General features: G+C 50.2%; 1 protein-coding gene across 2 annotated transcripts in view; it reads left to right on the top strand.

Moving 5' to 3' along the window:
* The first annotated feature begins 2,010 nt into the window (after positions 1 to 2,010).
* Positions 2,011 to 14,828, top strand: part of AARS1 (alanyl-tRNA synthetase 1) — a 39,140-nt gene continuing 26,322 nt past the window's right edge. For both annotated transcript variants that reach the window (XM_030582299.1, XM_030582300.1), the window contains exons 1-7: positions 2,011 to 2,117; positions 4,258 to 4,421; positions 5,315 to 5,503; positions 8,033 to 8,178; positions 10,736 to 10,927; positions 11,942 to 12,086; positions 14,044 to 14,189. In XM_030582299.1, coding sequence (XP_030438159.1) covers positions 4,278 to 4,421; positions 5,315 to 5,503; positions 8,033 to 8,178; positions 10,736 to 10,927; positions 11,942 to 12,086; positions 14,044 to 14,189 — 962 coding nt within the window. In that variant the 5' untranslated portion in view covers positions 2,011 to 2,117; positions 4,258 to 4,277. The remainder of the gene's footprint in view (positions 2,118 to 4,257; positions 4,422 to 5,314; positions 5,504 to 8,032; positions 8,179 to 10,735; positions 10,928 to 11,941; positions 12,087 to 14,043; positions 14,190 to 14,828) is intronic.

The following is a 14,828-nucleotide window of genomic DNA, read 5'->3' as shown; positions in this document are numbered from 1 at the left end:
CACGGCCAGCCGCAGGCCTGTCAGAGGCACCAGGCGGGCCCCTAGCACAGCTGGTTGGCCCCTACAGCTTGAGAGCTTGTGGATAAACCAATCCACATTGGGGTTGTTGCCTTCTGGATTCTAGGCCTTTTCATCATGGTTGCTTTATGTTTGCGAGTGTTTGTCAGTGTGCCGAGCTGCCTGGCCACGCCTCCACCTAGGAGCTGAGTAAGGGGGCACTTATGCATTTCTGGGGCGCACCCCAGGTAGGCACTGCCCAGAGCTTGTCTCACCCCATCCTGTGCCTCAGCCCCCTCCCGCACCCAAACTGTGCTGCTGCTACTGCTGGGGGGAGGTGTGGAGCCAGGTAGGGAGTCTGCCGCCGCCTACACCCGCCCCAAGCACCAAAAGGGGTCCTGGGCAGCACGCTGCCACCTGTGCTACCCCAGCATCTGGGCCACCCTCCCCAAGCACCCATGGTACCCCTGGGTAGGCCTCCCAAGTTTTAGTGAGGGATATATAGTAGAAGTCATGGACAGGTCACGGGACATGAATTTTTGCTTACTGCCCGTGACCTGTCCATGACTTTTACTAAAAATACCCGTGACTAAAACGTAGCCTTAGCGATGTCTCAATATGCCAATAACATCATCGTCCTCGTCGAACCCTTGGAGTTGAGGATGATCTCTTCCACGGGTTTTATTTTGTACGGGTCCTTTGGTGACTGAGGCATCAGATCCTCGAGCTACAAACCTGTTGGCAATGAATACAAGCCCCACGTGTTTTTTTACATGTGTGTTTTTTGTAAGTGATCCCTGCCAGGGCCCCATCAAAACTCTTTGAATTGGGCCCCGCCCTTCCTAAAGCCAGCCCTGGTTGGTAGACATTGCAGGTGATGTTGAAAGGCAGAGTTGGTCCACAATTGCTGTATAACAGTTGTCTGTTTTTTCTTTTCTGTGACCAGGGCAAGGCCATTTTCCTCAAAAGTGATGGTTCCTTCTCTGGCAAGTCTTTGCTAGCTAGCCCTGTCCTGGGATACTGCCTCCCCATGTGTGGTATTACCAGGGGCAGCTTTAGCAAGTGTGGGGCCTCATTTGTGGGGCTTGTACTCATCGGGCTGCGCTCCGAGTCTTCAGCCGTACTTCAGATTGCTGCGCTCCAGCCGGGGTAGCAGGGCTTGCTGCGCTTTGGCTGAGGGAGTGGGCCTGCGGGCCTTGCCGCACTCCTGTGGGAGAAGTGGGGCCACGGGGCTTGCCACGCTCCGGCCGGGGTAGCGGGGCCACGGGACTTGCCACGCTCCGGCCGGGGTAGCGGGGCTACGGGACTTGCCGCGCTCCGGCCGGGGTAGCGGGGCCGCGGGACTTGCCGCGCTCCGGCCGGGGTAGCGGGGCCGCGGGACTTGCCGCGCTCCGGCCGGGGTAGCGGGGCCGTGGGACTTGCCACGCTCCGGCCGGGGTAGTGGGGCCTGATTTGGGGGAACTGGGGGAATCGGCCTAAAGCCGGCCCTGGGTATTAGTGCCACATCTCTTGACGTTTGTCTGGAGGGTGTCTTTGAAACATGTCTCTTGGCCTGCCAGCCTGCTGTCTCTGCCGGTGCGCTGGGCGCACAGCCCTTGCTTTGGGAGCCGTGCACCGGGAACGCGCACACGGGCCGCCCCAGCTCAGCCGGTGCGGGTGACCAGGGCCCTGGCCCCGGTGCTGGGAGTCGGAGGGAGGCTGTGCAGGGCCATCACCCTGAGGGTGGCACCGGGAAATGTATTCACCCCACTGGGCAGACCCCGTGCAGGGGCCTAAGAGCAGCTCCCCAGGCCGCACCCAGCGCCTCGCCCGCTGCGCGCCACGGCGCAGCACCGGGCCCCGCCCCTCGCTCTCAGCGCGCCCCGCCCACTGCCTAGCTAAGATGGCGGCCCTCTGTCCCCTCCCCCACACGAGGCCGTGTCACTGCCGTTGCATCAGCCGCCTCACCGCCCCTTCCACGTGACGTCACAAACTCACCACCCCCGGGCGCGCGGGTGACTGTCAGCGGCAGGGACCAATCGCTGGCCGGCGCCTGCGCCCAGTTGTTGTGGGCGGGGCGGAGCGGAGGTTGCAGCGCGGTAGGTTGTGCGTGGTGCTGCTGCTGGAGGTGCAGGGCAGAGGTAACGAGCGGCAGGCCCGCGGGGGGGGGGGCTGGGCTACATCGTGCCGGCAGGGAGCAGGACCCCCCCTTACCACGGGGCCCCCATTTCCTGAGCCACTTCCCAGCATCTGCTCCAGGGCCGCAGCCGCAGGGGATGCTGGGAGTCTGGCTCAGGGTGGCAGGGTCTGGGGGCTCCACCTGCCCTGGCAGCGTGGGGTGGGGAGTCGCACCGCGTGGGCGCAGGGGTGGGAGCCCCACGTGCCGTCGGAAGGGCCGGGCTGGGGCGGGGAGTGGGACCTCCTGGCATGCAGGGAGCATGTATTAGGGCTGCTCCTGGCATGGCTCTGGTAGGACCCTGTCCATGCCTTCTGCAGCAGATCTGAGTGCAAGGCTTTTGCCTATAATATTTTAAACCAGGTCTCCCAAATTTCAGGCCCTGTGGGCCTGCATTTTAAATGTACTTTAAGAACGTGAAGGCCATTTTGGGTCTGACCAATGGTCTTCTCATAATAGCCAATGCCGGGTGCTTTGGGGTTGTTTCCCTCTTTGTTGCATCATCTTAGTCCTGCTTAAAATGGCATAGCTGTGAGGGGTATTGGTTAGAACAGGAAGTTAGGAAGCCTGGGTTCACTTGGTTTGTGAGGGTTGTGAGTTCAATCCCTGGGACAAAAATCTGTCTGGGGATTGGTCCTGCTTTATTTGAGCAGGGGGTTGGACTAGATGACCACCTGAGGTCCCTTCCAACCCTGATATTCCATGATTCTGTATGAAATTCTTTGCTCTGCATGTGACCTTTAGCCAAGTTAGTAAATGGGTGGTTCTTGCCAAAATCCTCACTCTAGGAGAAATGAAAAAACTTGACAGCTGAAATGCCAGTACGAGTTTTTAGTGCACTTCAAAAATGATTTTGTGTTTTTTTTTTGTTTTGTTTTTTTTTAGACTTAGCTTTTTCCCCTCACTTTCAAACCCAGCCTCCTCTTTCTTGCTCACAGAGAGTCAGAGCAGCTGTGGCTCTAATGACTTGAGTGATGGACAGGCAGATTCTCTGCTTAGTCTCCTGTTTGTGAAAATGGGACACCTTGTTCTCTCTAAATTCCTCTGGAGGGTTCCAGAATGGACTCCGAGACTCAACTCCTCTAAGATATATTGAATGGGAGCTAGGTGCCTAAATGCCTTCGTGAATCTGGGCCTGGCTGGCAATCATGCTGCTGGTTTCCTTGCTACTCCTGTGGCTCTGGAGAAGCAGACAGAAAGAAGCCATTCAGACCTCTTTCCTACTTGGGGTGAGGGATAGCTCAGTGGTTTGAGCATTGGCCTGCTAAACCCAGGGTTGTGAGTTCAATCTTTGAGGGATCTGGGGATTGGTCCTGCTTTGAGCAGCAGGGGGTTGGACTAGATACCTCCAGAGGCCCCTGATATTCTATAATATTTTGCCTGCTGTCTCCTGGCAGCCGGAGTAGACCTTGCTTATCAGTTCTCCCATATACACTTTCAGGGACTGCGGCATGTGAAGCAGGAAGCAACAAGTGCTCTCTGGGGAGACGGGCTGGTAGTCAATTTGCTGTAGGAGAGTGATAATTGGTGCAGGATCCTAAAGTCCCAAGTTCCTTTCATCCTGGTGTTTAGGGTTTCTTTAAACTGTAACAATCTGTTCCCTTGTTTTCCTGCTAAGTGAATTACTGAATTGCCAGCCCTAACTTGGGGTTTGTAGAGAATGCAATGATCACTTAAAACCCATTCTCTGTCTATTGTATTTGCAAGGCAGTGTGATCCTTGTTGGATGGTATTCATGAGCCACAGCATAGAGTCACCAGTACTGCAGGCCTCTGTGTCTGTGAGTCAGGGCCCCTCCCTAGAGGAGCCAGGCTCAATCTGACTTAATGGTTTAGTATCCACCACACAAGTGTGTAGGGGATATTTTGCCTTGAATCTGTGATCCTTTAGCCCAGTACCACAGTGAGACTCTCACATCACTCCTGGAAACAAGTGAGACTAGAAATGAACATTTGAAAATCTTAACTTTCATGAGATCCAGACAAAAGAATTCAGTGAATTACATCCCATTTGCCCATTCCCCAGGGTCCTTATTCATTACTGTCCCATTAAACTGAGCAGAATGTGTCCTTCACCCATCTGCGTTCTCTTTTTTCTTTTGCCAGCTTTGTGTGGTGGTCTCACGATGGAAACGACACTGTCAGCTAAGCAGATCCGGCAAAAGTTCATTGATTTCTTCAAGGAGCACCAGCACACCTATGTCCACTCATCTGCGACTATCCCCTTGGACGATCCTACGCTGCTCTTTGCCAATGCTGGCATGAATCAGGTAGGGCTCTCCCCCAGGACTGTGTGACTTTGGTACTTGTCCTGTGCTTTCTGCAGGAGCAAAGAACGAAGGGGTGCTTAGCTGTGTATGCTGTGGGTAGTACTTATCACACTGAAATTCATTCTGGTAAGATATAATGGGGCTGAACTGCTCCAACAGTTCCCCTGGCTGTGGGCTCCCAGTGCTGTGATGTGATAATGTTAGATAAGATGTCCCTGGATGCCAGAGGGCTTGGCACAGGGCATCCCAGGCTGGGAATGGAGTCTAGCCATGGCACCTGGGAGATGTACTAAATCAGCACATCCCTGAGCAGCTTTTCTCCACAATGATTCTGCTAAGCCATGGTTGGTGTTTAAAGCCTCCCTCCCTCCCTCCCCAGGCGGACTGCTCGATGGAGGTGCAAACTGCTCCCTGCTCCTCGGGAGTCTTGCTCACACACAGTGGGCTCCTCAGAGACATTTCCGTTCTGTGCACCAGGCAGCATTTTCGTCATTCCCATTCTGTCATTGCGTCACTAGGGCCTGATCCAAGTATCCAGGCAGTCAGGACAAGACTACAGCGCAGTTTGGATTAGGCCCTTAGCACCAAGCAAACAAATTCTGTTTTTAAAAAACTTTGGTAGTCTTTTATTTGAATTGAGGGATGGGGGGAGCCTAATTGTCCACCTCCTGGGCACCGACAGGTGGATGCGGCACCTCGGGAGTCCACCAGTACTGCTCCTGGTTTGGCAGGAGTGATGGAAAGGTGCACTAGTCTGGTGGAGTGGCAACCTCAGCATTTCTAAATACACGCATTGGGGATGTTCTTATTGGCCCATGTGTACTGACCCACAGAGTGCTCGCTGCCTAGGTGAGTTCTTAAGTTTAAATCATCTTGTTGCTATTTCCCCCCAGTTCAAACCCATCTTCCTCAATACCCTTGATCCCTCCCACCCCATGGCTAAACTGACCAGAGCCGCCAATACCCAGAAGTGCATCCGAGCTGGGGGCAAACACAACGACCTGGATGATGTGGGGAAAGATGTCTACCACCACACCTTCTTTGAGATGCTGGGGTCCTGGTCATTTGGCGATTACTTTAAGGTAAGCTTCAAGGTCAAGGGGGATCTGGAATCTAAGTGGAGCTTTCATGAAGTTTATGGCCAGAAGGGACCATCAGATCATCTAGTCTGACCTTCAGGCCACTAAACTTCACCTGGATACCTCTACACTGAGCCCAATGACCTCAGTTAAACCAGTCCTTGGGAGGCTAACACAAAGACTGTTGTGTGCTGTAGGCAGAGAATGGGAGTGACTGAGATGCCACTAATGCCCAATTCCCTGTGATGGCAGGGAACTGATTAGGTTGGTTATGCCTGTTAGAGGGCTTTCCCTTCACCCTGTCCCCTGGTCTTGTCACGCAGACAGAAAGCAGAAGTCTGAAGTGCAGGCAGTGTGGTGCTGTGTGTTGAGGTTAGTTTCAAGCAAGCGTATCCAGAGCTCTACACGCCGGTAGAGTCTGTTTCCCAGTGTTCTGTTCCCAACTCTGACACTGCAGAGCGATTACCCCGCCTCCCTCTTCCCAGCTCTGTCATCGCAGAGCCTTGCCTGTGTCCGCATTCCCCCCTTAGCAGGCCCAAGTATACCTGAAATGCATGCCCACAGTCTCGCCCCTTACAACTTAGGATCATCATCTATTTTGGGTCAGGGTCTTCATCCCACCTCTTTTGTACCCCATGGGAGGGGTAAGGAGTGAGGTTGTGCTCCAGTCAGGGATGGGCATTTCTTTGGTCATTTAGTGTTTTATACCTTCCTCCCAACCCCCCCTTGCCTCTTCTGACTGGTTGCTTGACTTTGCCTTGAGATAGGGGTTGAGGCAGTCTTAATATGTGCTCCTGTATTACACTCCTACCATGCCCTGTAAGACTTTAACTGCTCTTATCCGTTCCCATTGTACTGACAAACCCATCTGACTAGGCAGAAGAAACATACACAGTCTTTGGCCACACGTATTAGTATAAGGTATAAGAGTATCAAAGGTCAAACCCAAAATTCTATCCCAGACTGACAAATAAGCCTATATACTAACAATGCGCAGGAACGTGAAAAGCCCCAAAGGTCCCAGCCAATCTGACCTGAGGGAAGATTCCTTCCCGACCCCAAATCTGGTGATCGATTAGACCCTGAGCATGGTAGTAAGTTGCCTGAGAGAGAGAATTCTGTATTCCACCTCACAGCAGTGGGGCCACTGATAGAAAGTAAAAATGAAAAACGAAGAAGACTGCATGTGAGCATCGGACAGTAAAGCACTTGGGTGGAAAAAGCCCGTAGCTGCCTCACTGCCTCCCAGGGACCTTGAGAGAATTAATTAGCTAATGTTTGTAAAGCACTTGGAATGTGAAAAGCTCTCTGTAGAATTGTGTTCTTGTCTGTCTAATCTCTGTACTTTTATAACCTCTTACACTGCACTGTCTGAACACCTTGGTAGCGCTACAGCAGTGTGAGCGACATTCATCCCTTTAACAATAGGGTATCAATAAAAAATACAAATAAACCAGTACGCCCCTACCCCGATATTCAGATATAACACTGTAAAGCAGTGCTCCGGGAGAGGCGGAGCGGCACATTCCGGTGGATCAAAGCAAGTTCTATATAACGCAGTTTCACCTATAACGATAAGATTTTTTGGCTCCCTAGGACAGCGTTCTATCGAGGCAGAGGTGTACTTTTAAATATGATTAAAGTCTCCTGGTCCAGTAGGCTACGAAAGGGAAAGCAAATCCTTGTATCAGGCTTTTAGCATCTAGGCAGGCTATCATACAGAACAATAGTTTTCCAGTGCACTTTCTGCAGCCCTTCCTTTGTAAGTGGCTCAGACTGCAGGCTTTAGAGCTTTGGAGCCAGGGTTCCAGCAGATGTTTTGGTGGCAAGCCGGAGTTAGCGAGAAGGACTTGCCGAGGAGATAGGAGCATAAAATGAGGAAGTGTGATGTCCTTGCAAGGGGCTTAGTTCGAGAGTTAATACTGTGCCAAGGAACTTCATGAAGCTGATCAAAGTACAGCAAGGTGATTAAAATAACAGTGGAACCAAAAATCAATGAGGAAAGAGAGAATCACAGTGGAGCCTGCTAAGTATTAATTTTTTATTCTTTGGCTGATTGTGTGAAGCCATCCAGGGAACCCTCAGTTTATTGATGTATGGGAATTTCCTGTGCCCTGCAAATATTGGCCTGCCTGTTTCAGCTGTCGTTAGCTAAAGCTCTCCGGTTCTTGACCTTATTTGCTATCTAAAAGTCTGAGACTTCAGCTCATTTCAGGTTCTGAGGGGCAGGTGTTTGGCAGAGCTGGCAGCTCAGAGGGGTACCTGCGGAGGGCCTAGAGAGAGGGGCAATCCATTGTGGCGGTTCCAGGCCTCAATTCTTTGCACACAGTGGAGTCAGTGAGAGGATGTTTCATGTGTTCTGTGTTCCCTGTTCTTCCTATTCAGTTTACTTTAGACTTGTGATGTGCGAAGCCTGTTCTGAAGCATTACAGTTTGTGCTTTCAACCCCTGCCTGGTCTGGGAATGGGCTGTGTTGTATGGGTAAGAAGATTTGTTTGCTTTTCCTAACTCATCTTGTCTTTCCTGGTGCAGGAACTGGCTTGTAAACTGGCTCTGGACCTTCTCACCAACGAGTTTGGCATCCCCATTGAAAGACTCTATGTCACTTACTTTGGTGGCAACGAGGCAGCCGGATTAGAGCCAGACCTTGAGTGCAAACAGATCTGGCGGGATTTGGGGTAAGGGCATTTAAAAATATAACTGTTCTTATGAAAACAGTGCTGGTGATAGGTGCAGGCCTGGCAGCCTTGGCGCCTAGAGTCCCTTGTTTGGCCATGCCATGCTTGAGGCAGAATTAGCTTCGTGTTGTCTCACCAGTGAGCCAAACCACACCCTAAAGGGACAGCCTGATGGAGTGAGAAATAATTCACTCCCCACAGCCCAGTCAGTCTTTGACACTGATGCTCCGTGATCTGCACTGGCTGCCTGTTGGTTTCCAGATGGAGTTAAAGGTGTAGGCTTTGATCTGTAAAGCCTTGAATAGCCTGGGATGGGTCTGTCTGACAGAGCACTCCTGCGCTATCCTGCTGCAGCAGTGCTCAGCAAAAAACAGTGCAATTGCTTTGGCTTGCCAGAATGGGAGCTGCTGATGTGGTGTTCTCCACAAGGAGCGTGTGACTTGGGGATTGCTTTCCTCTTGGGTTGCAGTAGTCTGGATCTGCTGATTTCCAGGGCATGCTGCAAAATCTGTCTTTTTCAAATGGGTGTTTGGAATGGGAGATGGGCTGGGGAAATTTGAGGAGAAAGGAAGTTTCCATTTAGTGATTATTTAATTAACTGCCATTTACAAGAGCTGGGATCCGCTGCTGCTTTGTTCTGTAGTCACAGTTTGGATTTCCAGTGGCACCTGAGCCTGGGAGATTAGAGATTGAAATAAGTAAAACATTGACCCTTCCTAACCATGCAACCCTTGCCAGCTAGGAAGTGGGATCTCTGGGGTTGTAGATGTACCTGTGAAGGCTGAATCCCTTCAGCACAGGATTACTGGACAGACTCGGGACGTACAAATTCTCTTCCATCAGCAAGAGCGAGCCATTGCTGTGAAGGAATTAACCTTCTACCAAGGTGGATAAAAATCAATGATTTAAAATAAATAAATAAATAAAATATAGGTTTTTTTTTCCTCAAAAAACATTTTTTTAATAAAATCCGATCTAAAGAGAGTTTGAATTAAGATACATTATAGCTCAAAGATATCTCATCATGGAACGGGGATTGTAAATTCTAATTTTATAGTATGAGACAGTATATTCTTGTCATGTTTAAGAAAAGTTTTGTAAATGAGTTCCAATAGTTCATGGATTAGGGATTCAATCTTATGGGGTTCCAGGGGCTGCTGTATAGACTATTTAAGTTAATCTTTCTGTCTACCCAATGGGACGCAGTGTTCAGTCTAGAAGATGCCATCAGAGATGCTTAGTTTTGCAGTTCCCAAACTGTGTGGATTTGTGTCTCCAGAGACAACATGCTTGTTAACAGCAAAAATGTTTTAAAATAAATAAAAGATATATTGAGGTGAGAAATAACAGACCTCAACCCTGTTGTCCTTCTGCAAATTTGTATACAGGGAGTCAATTCCTTACCTCTCTCTAAAAGTGAAAAGTTTCAAAAAATTCAGTGAATAGAAGATTGTTGGGTGCAGAATAGATCTGGAGAAGGATAAGTCTGAAGCTGAATTTGAGAAGGGAGGGACAGGCAGTAGAAACAAAAGTGAAACTGTTTGAGCAGCATATTCCGGAAGTCTTGAGGCCTTTCTGAGTGTGGCCTTCGTTGATTTGAGATCTACCATGCCATTTTCTCACTAGAAGGGAAAACCTATAATGGCAGCGGGCCGTAAGAGACCCAGTTGGGAATATTTTAATGAAGTTCCTCTACCTGTGAAGAATATGTATTAAGGTTATAACAACCAGCAAGAATGCACTTTTATGTAGAAATCCATGATTAAATTGAGTCTTCCTGAGTAGTGATTTAAATCATCCCTGCCTTGTACGACTGAAATGGAATCAGAAACTGCATGGAAACCCATTTATGACTATGCTCAAGATACATTGCTGGCTGAAATCCCATATACTTTGCAGTAGGAACAGCGGAAGTAGGTGGTATTTACTTCACACTGCATTTTATTTTAAGGAAATGCAGCATGTCTTATTTGGCAATGGACACAAATCAGTGGGTCTTCACGGTGGCAGCATATCACAGATCATGTTCTCTGGGTGGCAGAGCCATAAAGCCAAGTGCTTTGAGGTGACACTCATTATTAAAAGGGAGTGATTGAGGTGCATCCCGTTGTAATGTTGCTTAAATAAAGCCTGGGCATTCTGCACAAATGAAAACCCCTAATGAAGCCTAACCAAGGCCAGTGGTCCAGCTGCAGCCTTCAGGGCCTTGTCTCTGAGGACAGAAGGCTGTAAAAAATCAATCACTTTCTGTTCTAAAAGCACATGGTGGCATCTTAAATATATTCTACGTGCAGCAGGCCTCTCACCAGGAGAGATTAGCTTCTTGTGAATGTGTCAGTTTGGATGGGGTGCACTTGGTTGGTCCTGCTAGGATGGGAAGTCCAACTGGTAGGTGTTAAAAAGGAGGATCTCAGCTGGGTCTCTCTCAAAAGCCTGTGGGCTCTTCCAACCCATTCAATGAGTTTTAAGGAGTAAAAGGTGGTTTCTTTCTTTGCCCCTGAATTGAGGGAGGTCTTGCTCTTACCTCTCTAATTTAATGGGCCCTTTCCTGGTACAGACTGGCTGAGAGCAAGATCCTGCCTGGCAGCATGAAGGATAACTTCTGGGAAATGGGAGACACAGGCCCCTGTGGCCCCTGCAGTGAGATTCATTATGACCGGATTGGGGACAGGGATGCCTCGCACCTCGTCAATCAAGATGACCCCAATGTCTTGGAGATCTGGAACCTGGTGTTCATACAGTTTAACAGGTGAGCCAAGAGCCTGCCCCCTCCACGCATTTCTTGTTTGATGGGGAATGAGCGCTTCATTCTAGTAAAAAGACAGCTCTGGAAAGCCACAGCACCGGGAGGCTGTAGGCTTGGGAGCCTCTGCCCTCCAGTGTGAACCGTTCTCACCAACCCCACAGCTGGCTTCTGAGCTGCCCCAGTGGGTGTTGGGGGAATATGGCTAAATTGTGAAATCTGGGATTTAGGAGGAGGGAGGTTGTAGTTCATCTGCTGTTACCTCCCACTGTTTTTCCCTGTGTAACACCTATGCCCCATGACTAGCCTCTAGAATCGCTGATAGGGCGTCCGCCACTGCTGTTCCTCGTCAGGCACAGAGGGGCCCCATTTAAACTCCTTTCTTCACCCTCCGCACCCTAGCAGCTAAGCTGTGCTGCCAGCTCCCCATGTCACTCAGTACAGTGTATTTTGTGTGTTAACTATCCTCCCCAAGCAGCCATTGGGAGCAAATAACCAGGCCCAGCCACTGTGTGGAAAGGACTGTTATGGAGCAGTGAGAGCAGAATGTGGCAGCCCAGCTGCTCGGAGGATCTGGAAGCTGCCTGTAATTCAGTCAGAGTCCTTCAGGCCAAACAATGGGCTCCACTCCCCAACCGGGCTCACTTCTGTGCCATCAGTGGGGTTGAGGCTCGTTCTAGTTCTGGAAGGAGGGCCATTCCGCCACTGGCCTGTGACTTTGGAATGCTCCCCCCTGCCCTCATATACATGAGTTAGTCTGTGGCAGCCCCCTGGGCCAGGCTGGGGACAATTATTCAGCCCATTTTTCTGGGGTGAGGGAAGATTTGTTTATGCTGGTTCTAGTTTGCTCTTGAGTGTCTTGTTAATTACCGTCTTAAGGCTCCCAGTGGCCCATGTGTATGCCTGTCTTATAAGACCAATGGGATTGCTTAAAGTCATGTGGGGATGAGGGAAGAGATGGCAACCCCCCTGCAGCAACTCGTTCAACGACTGTTTGTCTTTCTCCCTGGGGTTGGGTAGAGAGGCTGATGGGACCCTGAAACCTCTTCCCAAGAAGAATATTGATACTGGGTTGGGTCTGGAAAGGCTGGTGTCTGTGCTGCAAAACAAGATGTCCAACTATGACACTGATCTCTTCATCCCATACTTTGAAGCCATCCAGAAGGTACAGATCTGTGACTGGGCCATTGAACCTGATCAGAATTTATCTGCTTCCCCTATTATGCATAGCCTCATGGCACCATACAGTCAGGGAAGCTGTCCCAGAGGATGGGACCATGGTGACTCCCTAGCAGCTGTGAGAACTACCTGTCGTGAACCTAAAAGCACTTGGTTTGCAGATTTTTATCTTGGCAAGGGTAGAAGACTAAACTATTCCGTAGTTGCTGCTTTAGGAGTGAATCTGGGGAGAACATGTGAGATGTGCTTACCATGAACTGTTTGGTCATCTTTGAAAGTAGGAGACACTGCCCTCCCTGCTATAGCTGCCTTCCTTTTGCAAGCTTTCTAAATGCACTAATCAGTTTTCAGAGCCCTAGAAAGCCTGACTCAAAGGGACTTCCATTTTAAATAAATGGACCTGATCAGTAGACTTGAGATGGCACAGCTCTGTGTTCAGGGCCAAGCTCTATTTGTCATGCTCTGGGCCAGCAGAGGCTGGGAACTTTGCAGAAGCAGCATGTCCCTCCTTTGGGAGTCTTGGTGGAGAGGGTGCCCCACCTCTCCTCTTGATTACTCCCCCCCACCCTTTCCAAGCACTGGGGGAAGTCTCATATTGCTCGGGAGGGTGCCGTGTCCAGCTCTCCTCAACTGGAAACACGGGTGAACCCAGTGGGGATCTAGGTGATGAAACTAGGTCCAGAGCCAAACTTCAGCAGCCAGTCACCTGCCTTAAACGCCCCCTGCTCCAGGGCCTGCCGGACTATGTTGCTTGACTTTTATGATCCATCTCTGTTAGGTAGATGGCATATGCTGGCCTGCTGGGCAGTGTCTGAAAGGTATGCAGCAGAAGAGGGTGGATTTATGCTCCTTTTTGGTTCTTTAAGATGGATACATAAAGCCTGAAAAGATTTTTTTTCAAAAAAGTTGTTTTTCTGCTTGCTTTTCTCATTCGGAATATCCCATGTGATCATCTTGATTTTGCTGGAAGACTCTGAATTGTGGATTGTGAGCAATCTTAGCCCTTGGGGGTGAGGGTGAGGGGTGTTGAATCTTTAACAAAGACATTCTTTCTCTTGAACGTTTCTCAGACGTTGGAATTGTCTAGATGTTAACACATGGGTTTCACAGTCTGACTACAAATCCCTTCCCCAGTACCTTTCAGTTGCTGGGGGTTTCTGATATTCTCATCCTACCAGTCTCCTAGTCACCCGCGGAGTCCTTTCTGCAAATGAGTTGACAGGATCAATATTTCGAATATTAAAAAAAACAGGCAGAAAAGCTGCATTTTGGGGGCTTGTTTCTGAAAAGCCTTCCCAGGCCATCTCCATCGACCATAAAGGAACAAAGAGAGGGCCACACGCCAAGAGAAACGTGCAGGTCACCTTTAAGGTGGCTTTCCCTGAACACGGTCTGACTTTGTCAGTGAAGGAAGAAACCAAGCCCCGAAAGCTGCAGTAGAGCGTGGTAAATAGAATAGGGACTGCAGTGAAACTGCTTGGGGGACAGACTTGTTGGCTGTATTGGTTATGCCTGGCTGGAGTGTGTGATCCAACATAGCAAAACCAGCCATGTCCCTGCTCCAGCTGTCCCTCCAAATCCAGCTGGAGTCTCCATCTCGGTCACTGCCTTTGCTGACCTGGGCTCTGAATGCTGGAACCAAGCAGTTTCACTTTGAATGTGCCCAGTGTGCCCTTCTGATCAGGGAGAGCTGAGCTTGGCTCCTTCCAGAGCCACTTGACCTCTATTCTGGGGGTGGGGGGGGAGCAGTGAGGTAACCTCCTCCCATCCAGAGGAGTGTGCTGCCTCCATAACATTCCCAGCCTCCGTTGGCCCTGAGCAAGGAGAGTCATCCAAGCCATGCTGCTGAGCAGAGCCATGTATCTAATCATATATATGTGTGTCTCTCTAATCGGACAAGACAGCAAGGTTCTCCATACCCACTGTCTCCTCTCTCTGCCTAGGGCACTGGGGCCAGGCCGTACACAGGGAAGGTTGGTGCTGAGGATGTAGACGGTATAGACATGGCATACCGAGTCCTGGCAGATCACGCCCGAACTATCACCGTGGCACTTGCTGATGGAGGGAGACCTGACAACACTGGCAGAGGGTAAGAGTGCATTACTGAACTGGGGAGGAAGCAGGAGTGGTGTTACTGCAGGGTGTATGTGTGTCCAGAAGCTGCAACTCAGTCCTGGCGATGGTGAAATTCCACCATTTAGAGGCAGGTGAAACTTACAGCCATTGACATCTTGATCTTGGAAACAGGTGGTGCGATGTCCCCCTCTGCTTTGGGTGCAGTGAGGGTCTTCTCACTCCTTTGGGTATCTGGAGATCCCTCATTTGAACCACCTCCACATGCAAGGCACAGTTTTCCTTGTAACTGAGAAGGCTGGAAGGGATCGATAGCAGGGCTTGGAGCCAGGCTTATTGTGGTTTGGGTAAGTGCTGTGCAGACTTTCCACCCAGCGCTGCCAGTGCATCTCAGTCCTGAGCTTCAGCTCTGCCCCTGCTATTCCAGCTCTGGGCTTCCCACACACATGCTTTAGCCAATGTCCCTCAGTGCTGACATGCAGCTGCTCCACAGGGAGGCAGTTCCCAAGCTGTAAGAATGTAAATATATGCATAGGGCTATACTGCAGGCCTCTTTGTCAAGTAAAGGAGATTGAATGAGTGCAGTGTTGAGAGATCAGAGGTAGCAAAATGGAACAATGTGGTAGTAATTGGAGACCCCCACTACCCAGTAAAA

The sequence above is a fragment of the Gopherus evgoodei genome, chromosome 12, assembly GCF_007399415.2.
Source record: "Gopherus evgoodei ecotype Sinaloan lineage chromosome 12, rGopEvg1_v1.p, whole genome shotgun sequence".
Classification (NCBI taxonomy): Eukaryota; Metazoa; Chordata; order Testudines; family Testudinidae; genus Gopherus; species Gopherus evgoodei.
This window is presented reverse-complemented; position numbering and strand designations above follow the sequence as displayed.